This window comes from Echinops telfairi, unplaced genomic scaffold, assembly GCF_000313985.2.
Source record: "Echinops telfairi isolate 266 unplaced genomic scaffold, ASM31398v2 ScPeMD7_18;HRSCAF=68, whole genome shotgun sequence".
NCBI classification, from domain to species: domain Eukaryota; kingdom Metazoa; phylum Chordata; class Mammalia; order Afrosoricida; family Tenrecidae; genus Echinops; species Echinops telfairi.
The window spans coordinates 11215004-11226422 of record NW_022103915.1 but is presented as its reverse complement, the minus strand read 5'-3'; the positions used below and the strand labels follow the sequence as shown (position 1 = coordinate 11226422).

The 11419-nt window shown below is 43.6% G+C and overlaps 1 protein-coding gene across 2 annotated transcripts in view; it reads right to left on the bottom strand.

The window, feature by feature from the left end:
* The window catches only part of BTBD7 (BTB domain containing 7), a 65530-nt gene that overhangs the window by 27346 nt on the left and 26765 nt on the right, over nucleotides 1-11419 (bottom strand). For both annotated transcript variants that reach the window (XM_004698772.2, XM_045288251.1), the window contains exons 3-4: nucleotides 3114-3322; nucleotides 1640-1715 (exon numbers count right to left, since the gene is read on the bottom strand). In XM_004698772.2, the coding sequence (XP_004698829.1) occupies nucleotides 1640-1715; nucleotides 3114-3322 (285 nt within the window). The remainder of the gene's footprint in view (nucleotides 1-1639; nucleotides 1716-3113; nucleotides 3323-11419) is intronic.

The window sequence follows — 11419 nt, the reverse complement described above, 5'->3', positions numbered from 1 at the left end:
CTCATGAACCCTGGATAATTTATAAATTATTTTTAGAAAATAATTGTTTTAAGAGGACTGCCCCCCCGCCCCAAGAATGCTCACTATCTTCCCAAACAACAAAACAGTCCATCTTTACCAGCCTTACACCAACGAACAAGCCCATATATTTATGTAATGTTATATCTCTATCTATCTATCTATCTATCTATCTATCTATCTATCTATCTATCTATCTATCTATCTATCTATCTATCTAAGGATTTCAAAAACTTTCCAAATTTTTATAATGATATTCAGATGGAAAAAATATTGCAAATCTGCTTAAGTATCAAATAAAGTTTTTGGACCATAGATGGGTAAGTTATGTGAAGTAAAAAGGAGAGCCACCTTTGTTCTGGACTGCTTTGGTTGGAGTTCACTGAAGGGACACTATGAAGAGGCATAAAGGCAGATTTAACATGTTGTTTTCTAGATTTAAAAATTTGACACGCCAAGTCTATGAATGCACTAAAACCCACTGACTTGAATTCTTTAAACAGACAACATTTATGGCATATAAATGTAACTTAATAAAGCTATTAAAAAGGACAAGGGAAATCTGTACTTTTTAACAAAACTTGTTTTGTTGGGGCCTATAATAAAAAGAACCCAACATTCCGGGAGAGGAGAAGGAGGGGTGTGGCGTATGATCCTGGAAATAAGCAAAAGGATGCTAGAAAATCAGAAGCTTCTCAAGCAGGAAGCCCACCCACCGCCCCCAACATGTGTTGCTTCTAAACTCTAACTCCAGACACCGCCCCCTACATGTGGTTGCTTCTAACCTCTAGCTCCAGACACTGCCCCACATGTGATGCTTCTAAACTCTTATCTCCAGACACCGCCCCTACATGTGTTGCTTCTAAACTCTAACTCCAGACACCACCCCGACATGTGTTGCTTCTAAACTCTAACTCCAGACACCACCCCGACATGTGTTGCTTCTAAACTCTAACTCCAGACACCACCCCGACATGAGATGCTTCTAAACTCTTAACTCCAGACACTGCCCCTACATGTGTTGCTACATGTGTTGCTTCTAAACTCTATCTCCAGACACCGCCCCCTACATGTGTTGCTTCTAAACTCTATCTCTAGACACCGCCCCGACATGTGATGCTTCTAAACTCTTATCTCCAGGCAGGAGTCATTCAGAACTGATATTCTTCCTTCTCCTTCCACAACATTCTAAAATAAACAACGTACTGTCATGTAACATAAAATGCACCATTTTAAAAGATTTTGTTTTGTGGGTCAAAGTCCACGCATTCACAGTGGTGTGGAACCATTATCACTATCTAATTCCAGAATATTTAAAACAACAATATGCTTTTTTAATACTTTAATCGTTATAGGAAAATTTGCATTCTAATATATCTGTGAATCAATCAAGAATAAAATTATCCTTTTAAAATGGCCAAATAAAATGTTCCAATAAACTTATTTCTAACACACCATATCCTCTCCACTAGAGGATTGTCCTGATTGTAACATTTTTTATTACACAGGCAATCGTGTCTGTTCTCAAGACGGATGGGCACGCAAGCATGCATTTCAGTAGGCTTTGAAGAAAGTGCAAACCACCAGAGCCTCACAGCACCAGTGAGTTCTACAAGCTTACCTCTGTCAGCTATTCTTTTCATCAACTGATGCTCTCCCCACTTAATCAGATATTTAAGGATATCTTGCTCACTTGCCTGTAATAGAAAATGGTTTCCATTTATTTCAGCAAAATTACATATATTGTTAATCTCACTGACTTTTCCTACCTCATAATATAGCATTCAACTTGTCATGTTTTACTATTTACACTGACTGTTTGAAATCTCATATTTAAATCTGTAGTCCATTAACAGCTAATGTATAAGACTCAATCCCATGTGTTTTATCCATTAAGCTCACTCTTGGCTCCAGCTAGATTTTTATCCATATTTTAATTTTTTATTTTGTGCTCCATGTGCATTTCAAATTAATTTTCCCTTTTCAATGATTTGGGGACGAGATGGACAAGGAAGGAAAGAACAAGTACAGGACTGCAGTGTGACCACGATTTCCCACAGGGGCGGTGACTTGAGCAGTGCTGGCTACTACAGTTGGGTGGGAAGTTATTCCCCTGGCTGACCCGGAGAAATCTTCTAATACAGTCTATGAAGCAGCAGCAGTGTACCCCTGTCTTTACTTAAGAGCTTACGGCCAAGGACTGCTCTCCAAGTTTTTCACTTTCCAAGAAGTGCAAAGATCCTCAAGACAGTAATCTAACAAAGCCTAACTCTCCTAAATATAATGCATGCAGCCTTATGGGTCAGGGCAGTGAATCAAGGTTCCTGAACAGAGACCCTAAATCAATCACATCCAATGATAACATTTGTACTCTCGTCAAAGTATGGTGAAAATTCACTTAATAATCTTTCGCTGAATATATGACAAATGTAGTATTCTGTAATTTCTAGTGTACATACGAGGAAATATGAACTAGCCCAATGGCTTTATGTATTAAAATTATAAAATTCAGTCAAAGCAAAAAATATGAAGCTTAAACACACTCTACCAAAATATAGGCTCTGTGTCATTTTAGAGCTATTTTCAGTTTAAATCACCAAATTAGATTGACATATAAAACAAGGGCATAAGAATTTGCTAAAAATGACATCTGATTAAAAATAGTTGAAAACATTATACTTCAACAGAGCACACAACACTCAGTTTTTTTAATATTCAATTAAGTCGATCAGAAATCATCAACTCTTACTCTGTGCTGTTGAAGATACTGCCTACAACCTAGGTATCTGTTATATTGACACTACATTCATGGAAGTCGGGAACATCACTCCTGGGATGTGCTTTTGATCATATCTCCTGCCTCTAGCCTGTTTGGGTAGGGCTGCTCAGGATCTGTGCCTGGTCACAATGTGGAATGACAGTGTGCATGAGCGACCTGTAGGCACCAAGTTGGACAAATCTGAAGAGGGCATTCCTGGGTGGGCTGATCACAGCCTGTTTCTCGTCCCTGCTACCACACCCTAGGATGGGGTACAGGTGGATTTCTGGGAGCACATATGAATAACAATGAAGTTGAGAGGTGTATAAATGGTTACCTGTAGGTAGTCAGACTGGATAGCAGTAAGCAGATGGTCTTTGCTGAGTTCATAAAACACATCCGAAGTCATGACCTGGGAGAATTCCTCACAGAGGAAATGCAAAGCTTGCCGGTGCACCCATTTGGAGCCATATGGATGAGAGCTCCACTTGAGGACAGCAAGTAAGGTATCTAATGAGATGCTCTCAGCAATGATATCCTCACAGCCTAAAAGAGAAGGCAAATACTTCTTGAGATTAATCATAATTATTATTTATTGAACATCAGTATGCTAGGCACTACACTTAAAAGTAGCAGCAATAGTTGGGGGGCGGAGAGAAATCAAGAAGATAAATAAAATTTCATGGAAATCACCAAGACTTGGTGGATGGGGTAACAACAGAATATGCCATATGGAGAACACTTGCCGTTCGGCAGAAACGGAGCTGTAGAAAAATGCAGGGAGTCCTGAGTTCAAGAAAAAGCAACATCTATGTGCAAATTCAAACACTCGAGCAAGCTATACTAGTAGAAAGCATTGTCCCGACGAGGAAAGAAGAAACGTGGGAAGCAGTGGGAAGTGGCCAGCCTGAGGAAGAAGATGGGTGAGCCCGGACTGTCGAGAGCACAGTTGTGAGAGAACGGGAAGCCACCTCTGAAGAAAGTGGCTAAAAGTGTCCTCCCAGTAAAAATAGAACATCCTGCACTGTCGACAGTCTAACCTCTCAGAACACAGACAAAAGATTGATGTGTTATACTAATTTGAGTCTTAGTTCTGGCACACTGGAAGAAATAAGTGGTTTACAAACGAACCGGGATCTTGGGGACAGACACAGAGCCACGGTAAGAGTACAGAGCAGGGGAGGAGGAACTAAGGAGAGCCAGCTATTTTCCTTTGGGAAGTTATTTCATTATATAAGGGAGCTTAAAAAAGTTCTCGGAAAAACAGAATTAAAAGGTGATGGAATTTCCCCACAAACTTAAAAAAAAACAACATTTTATTGGGGGCTCTTACAGCTCTTATCACAATCCATACATTCATCGTGGCCAGCACATTTGCACATATGTTGCCATCATTGTCTTTGAAACATTCTCTTTTTATTTGAGCCCTTGCTATCAGCTCCTCCCCGTCCCCGTTCCCCACCGCCCCTCCCTCATGAACCCTTGATAACGTGAATTTTTTTCCCTGTCTTATACCAACTGCTGTCTCCCTTCACCCACTTTTCTGTTGTTCATCCCCCTGGGGGTATGTGTATTATATGTAGATCACTGTGATCGGTTCCCCCTTTCTCCTCCCACCTTCCCTTACCCTCCTGGTATCACTACTCTCATTATTGGTCCTGAGGGGTTTATCTGCCCTGGATTCCCTGTGTTTCCAGCTCTTATCTGTACCAGTGTACAAGCTCTGGTCTAGTAGGATTTGTAAGGTAGAACTGGGATCATGATTTGGGGGGGGTGGGAGGAGAGGAAGCATTAAATAACTAGAGGAAAGGTGTTTCACTGGTGCCATACTGCACCTTGACTGGCTCATCTCTTATTTGTGACTTATATTGTGTCTATCTAATTGTCTACTGATGGGCTTTGGGTCTCCACTCTGACTGCCCCCCCCACCCCCTCATTCACATCGATATGATTTTTTTGTTCTGGGTTTAAGCTCCCATGTATAGAGGTAAAATACAAGTAAAATCTGTGGAAGAGAAAATAGTGACCATCGGAAAGAAATTCTTTGTAGCAGAGTTTACGATAAACTAAACTAAACCATTCTGATAAGAAGAGGCAGAAAGGCTGTGGTTACCCCGGCTGCTCTATGATAAGCTCAGAACTTTCAGAGGTGTGGCCAAAAGAAAGGGCAGCAGTGGACTCCAGGGTCATCCCAATCCTTAGGCGATTGTGACAGCACAAAAGATGAGAAGACAATAGGGGGATCCCCAGGACAGGTGCTACAGTGCTGCTAGTAGTCAATATGGAGGTACATAAAGCCAGTCTTCACCCCCTTTTCTGCTATGGTACTCTGTCAGGGAAACATCACAGGTAATTGAGGAAGTGATTTCAGCAAAGCGCTAATGGTGCCCGGCTATCAAAAGATATAGCGTCTGGGATCTTAAAGGTTTGAAGGTAAACAAACGGCCATCAGCTGAGAAGCAACAAAGCCCACATGGAAGAAAAACACCAGACTGTGTGATCATGAGGTGTCGAAGGGATCAGGTACCAGGCATCAAGGGAAAAAAAAAAAATCCTATCATTGTGAAGGAGGGGGAGTGCAGATTGGGGACCCAAAGCCCATCTGTGGGCAACTAGACATCCCCTTTGCAGAAGGGTCATGGGGAGGAGATGAGCCAGTCAGGGTGCAGCATAGCAATGATGAAACATACAACATTCCTCTAGTTCTTAAATGCTTCCTCCCCTCTCACTATCATGATCCCAATTGGTACAGATAGATAAACCCCTCAGAACCAGTGGCAAGAATGGCAATACCGGGAGGGTGGAGCGAAGGTGTGGTAGAAAGGGGGAACTGATTACAAGGATCTACATATGGCCTCTTCTCTGGTGGACAGACAACAGAGAAGTGGGTGAAGGGAGATGTAGGGCTGGGTAAGATATGACAAAATAATAATAATTTACAAATTATCAAGGGTTTATGAGGGAGGTGGGAACGGGGAGGGAGGGGAAAAATGAGAAGCTGATACCAAGGGCTCAAGTAGAAAGCAAATGTTTTGAGAATGATGATGGCAACAGATGTACAGATGTGCTTGACACATGGAGGTATGTATGGATTATGATAAGTGTTGTACGAGGCCCCAATAAAATGATTAAGAAAAAAAAGGACCCTCTAAGAAAAGGGGAGGAGCGGAGGCTGGTGCATCAAATTTTGGGCTGAGCACAAGGCACTATTCTTTAAGCTGGATCCCTGGCAAAGGTAAAGTGATGTTTACAAAGCTGGTGTCAGTAAACCTAAGATGAATGCACTTTGCCAAACATGAAAATAAGAGCTTTATAAGGTACACTGAGTCTACCACAAGGAAATCTGCATGTAGAAGAGACCCAAAGGCATGAGTAAATGCTAACTAAGAGGGGGATGTGGAAAGTTCTGGAATAGTTTTCATGATTTTGTAGTGAGCCAGGCCCAGGAGACCTCGTGTAGTCAGCGGAGCACTGGTACGGTCTACAGTTCTGTACCAGGTGCTGGCACGGAGTGCAGGGGGTGAGGCCACCTGGTAGGAGAGCCAAGCTGATAGATGGGCTTGGGGCGGAAGCAGGGAAAATGAGAGAAAAGGCGGCTATTTAAAAGGGTGTGTTATAATCTTCCTAGCTAGGATACAGGACGAGGTTAAAAAGAAAGATAAAGAATGAAAGGTGACATGTATATTTAAACGTCGGAGGTTGGTGACCTCATTTGGAGGCTCGGCGATATAGCTCACTGGAGGGCAGCCACTCTCTCTGTTTGACTTCCTGCTGACAAGGCACATGGAGCTATGCTGGTGGAGCCAGAGCCCTGGAGCTGGAGGAGCCATGTGGAGACCCACGCCAGTGCTGAGATGCTTCTATCACCACTGGATCCACAAGACTTTCCACCCACTGGCCTGTGATCTTGCTGGGTTCAGTTTCATTACATGTTTTGCGTGAGTCCGAAGGGAAATTTATAGATTGGTATCGGACATATGGGCTAATAATTGGACTTAAGGACTTGATCTGGAGTGGGCTGGGATGTTTTCTCAATATACAATTGCTCTTTCACAGAAAGTTCTTTCTTATACACATGAGTGTCTATGAAATTTGTTTCTCTAGTCAACCTGGACTAACATACTTGTCATGGACCAAAGCTTTAATAAAATTCAAGAAAAAGTCCCTTGAATTATTATGGTAGTGTTAAACTACTATCAAAGTCCCTGAATGCTCACTCTTGGTTTCTGTGCTCCTGTCTGCAGCCACTTTGGACTGAACTCTCAGGGTATCCAGCTCCAGGCTATGTACAAAGAAAGCCTGTTTGCCTCACAGAGTAGCACTACCTTTCTGAGGGAACGTGTCCTTCCCGCTCCCTATGGTGTATACAGACTCTACTCCCACGGACAGATCAAGTAGCACATGGTCTCTCTCTTTCCTTAAAGACAATGACATACACTATCACAATTACTGTTATATATATATATTTAACTAAAATTTCAGCACTTAAACTATTCATCTACATTAATTGCTGTTCGGCCAGGTACCACTAGTCCCCACAGATCCCACCCCTTTCTTCAAGCAAGCTACACATCACCTTTATACTTTGGAACAGTGATATTTTCTGGATCAAAGAAATGTTATGAGGATATGATGTGATAAAAGGCTTAAAAAGTACTTACAGGAATTGGGTTTTCCCTTTAGCCATCTGCCATTGCATATAAGAATCAACTATGCCAGCTTGTTCTCAAAAAGACAATGAACAGGGTGGGAAACAGAACCACCCCCACCCCACCTATCCACAGTGGCAACCGCAGCGACCTTGGCTGCTTTACACAAACTCCGGAGAAACAAATGCTTATTGTCCCAGGTTATTTCTTACCCAGCAGTGGCTGGCATACCCACAGTAATTCATTGTGGGGCCATGTATGACTGCCTACACAAGGGAAAAGGAGAAAGTCATCAATCCCTGGTTGATTCTGGGGATGAAGGGGTTATGGATGCTTCCGCCCTCTTTCTTCCCTTGCCAATACTGTCACCAACCATTCTTTTGGTGTAACTCACTGCAACAAGCCATGCAGAACTCACAGATCACACAATTTATAAGGCTTAGTAGGGAAGTTAATAGTTACAATTCAGGCTCAGAAACGCTCACCGCACAGTTCTTTCAGCCAAGGTAGCCTCTTCTCTATCAGGCCTGCAGGAAGGCCTCTCTCTGGTCCTTGGCCTCTGCCCTGTTCAGGCAATGTTATACCGCTCCTCTAGTGCTGCTGCAAGTGCTTCAAGTGGACACCACTCCTGTAAGCCTCAATCAGAAAGCATTCAGTCCTAGTTCTGTGGGTCCTAGCTGCTCCCGGGAACTGTCTGGAGGCACTGCACTCAGCTTTCCTTGCCCACTGCGGTCTGTGCTCTGGCTCTTGGTTCTGCTGCTCCTCTGCCGCCACAGGCTTCTGTTCCTGGGACTGAGGCAGCTCAATGCAGAGGGATATTTCAGGGTCCAAAAGACAGGCTCCACCCCTGCCTATTTCTTGTTGACAGTGAGAGCCCCCCTTCCAGCTCCTAAGATGGTACTTTTTACATATAACGCGATGACAACTTGAGCAACCCCAGCTCGAGGTCCCAGTTTTTACAATCACAGCTAACCCTGTTAACTATCACACACAACTGAACCATATAATCATATCAGCATCTTGCCTCACCTTTTCTTACTCAGACTCAGGGAGAAAAGAGGAAATACACCCAATCGACGTAGTCCTACCCAGTTGTTTAGTGGAAGTTACGAAGACTATGGCCAGAAGAACTAGAGCACGTAATTCACTGCACTGCAACGCCAGACAGCTTTTGGCTGAACTCCAAAGCTTTTATTCATGAATTTTCTTGTACTAGAAAACTCCGTCTGGCATGTAATGGCTAACAGGTGCCAATGCATTCTGCTCCAGGAGACTGTCAATGTTACTGTAAGACTGGGAGAGAGGGGTACAAAGAAAGAAAACTTCTTAAAATTATTTTTGCGTATGTTTAACTCTTCCTCCTTGTCTTTTTCATAAGAAATCTTTTCTTTCGAACCCTGAGTGCTGGTAAAAAGACCTCTTTTAAAAAAAACTGAAGCTACACAGCCGATGTGAGCAATCCGTTGAACACACACAAAGCTGAAATATAAAGTAGAACAAACTATCTGACATTTACTAACAAGTAGTTGTTTCTGCTACATGTTAAGCAGGATCGGGTTCTATTTTTATTGTCAACACTTTAGTTTTTCTCTTCATGTTCCTCTGTTAACTAAAACAGGTTTCCTCAGTAAAGCATCGGGCGCTGTCTGCTTACTCTCACGAGGCCTGCCGCTCCCAGGTAGACAGACCCTCAGAGCACCAGGGTGCGTGGGAAACCTTCTGACTGGCTCAGGCCAGTCCGGAAAGGTCGAAGAGCTTAGAGATTCAGACCTTCATACTGGGGTTGGGTGGGAAGAGGAGTGGAGGGGAAGGAGGAGGAGAGACAGTAAGTTCCCCACTGCTGGGCAACACAAGATGATACAATAGGTTTAAGGTTAAAGGCTTATAGCAGGCATCAGAATTAGAAATAAAGCCATACAATGCAAATGGGTGTGAGAGAAAAAGCTGTGTCCGTGTACTTGACCGATTCCAGATCCAGGGAGAGGAGCATTGAACAAGGAGGTCAGAGCCTGCGGGCTCTGACCTCTGGCTGTTCTATCACTAACCGACTATCCTCTATCTCCCTGGACAGCTCCAGCACAGCCTCTGTCTCTCTCTCAGTCCCTCAAGGATCAAGTGAAGAGTATGGGGAGTAAGACTGGGGCGTCAACATGCCCATCAACGTGACTAAGATTTATGGCATTGGAAACCCTATGGGGGCAGTTCCATCCTGTCCTAGAAGGTTGAACCTAACTCAATGGCAGTACACTTGTTTTTGGTTGGCTTTAGTTTAAGAAAACTGGGGTAGACACACACGCATACATAATGGCTCAGGTTAGCCAACTGTCAGGTCGAGGAATTCTATCAAAGTCAGAAGACTTACAGGTCAGTTTAAAGGGACTCTTATTTCTGCTTTTGCAGGGCAGATTGCCAAACCCCTGGATCAAGATTTAATTTGAAGGAGAGCGGGGCTACAAACAGACCCGAAGGCAAAGCCTTGGTTAAGTCTTCCAGGATAAAATCTGGGTCCTGATAAGAGTCAGATATACAAAGGTCTAGAATGGGGCTATTTTGGGTGGATAAGCTGAGAATGTTAAAGCTTATCTTTTTTTTTAAAACTCATTTTATTGGGAGCTCTTACAGCTTTTATCACAATCCTTACACCCCTCCATTGTGTCGAGCACATTTGTGCATTTGTTGCCATCATCATTTTCAAAACATTTTCTACTTGAGCCCTTGGTATCAGATCACCCCCTACCCCCCGCCCCCCATCCAGAACCCCTGATAATTTATAATTTTTTTTTTCCATGTCTTACACCGACCAGTCTCCCTTCACCCACTTTTCTGTTGTCTGTCCCCCTGGAAGGGGGCTATATGTGATCGGTTTCTCCTTTCTCTCCTTCCTCTCACTAGGCTCCCAAGCAATTACCAGCATCATATTCATAGCAGTTTGAGTAGCATAACACAATCCCAAGTCTGGGAGGAGGGAGAGACTCGCAGGAGTTGACCTTAAGTACTGGCAGGTAGGGTAGGGACATGTGAGGGTAGATTTCTGGACCATGGCGCCAGATTGATACAGCTACCACGGGAGCAGGAAGGAGTCCATCTGGAACCCACGCTTCTCTGTCTCATGCTGATGGAACCTGGGTAGCTGTGGCAACAATGGATAGGGCAACTAAAAGTCCAAACACTTATGGGGTGAAGGTTTGGGTCACCGTGCCTGGGAGGCAACCCAGACCTGCTGAATCACTGGCAAAGAGTAATGGAAACCTAGGCTGGGTAACACGAGAAGGAGATTGTGCTGATTGGTTATGTGTCAACTTGCTTACGCTAGAAGTGTTTTCTACAACCTCTGTCACTGTTAGGTTCCAAGTTAGTTTGCCAAAGAAAACATGAGAAGGTACAAATGAAGGAGTAGGCACTACTTATTAAGTCACTGTAGCTAGATGTGGTGACAGGCAGACACAGAGGTATCAATGGGTCCTGTCTGTCTTTGCATCCAGCTCTTCTTCTCAACTTCAGTCCTGCTGACCAACACTGGCCACGTGCCCATTAGCAGGTGTTTGGCTGCAGATGCAGAGACAACGGCTGGTGTTCTTCACTTCCCCTTTGCAGTTGCACTCCAGTGGGTGGATGGATAGGCTTGGTTTCTTAGCAATTGATCGGTTGATCATTATTTCTATGGCTCCCAGTATTTACCCTTTTAAACTTTTACTTCCCCAGCTTTTCCTGTTTGTTAGGCCCAATTTCTATAACAATTCCGTTATCCCTAAGCTCAGAGCTGTGAAGCTTCCCTGATGGACCTCTGACTATTGTTACAATGAGAATATCAGATACGGTTCCCACACAGTTGAAGCATCGGGGACTATGGATCCAAGTCCATCATCTCTCCTGAATCGAGTCTTTTGCAGCGTTGTAGAGACCACCACCTTGACGCCTCTGAGATGAACTGAATTGAATGGGGAATGCAATTGATCTGAACTATACAGGGGAGACTGGGCTAAGCCCCCCTACT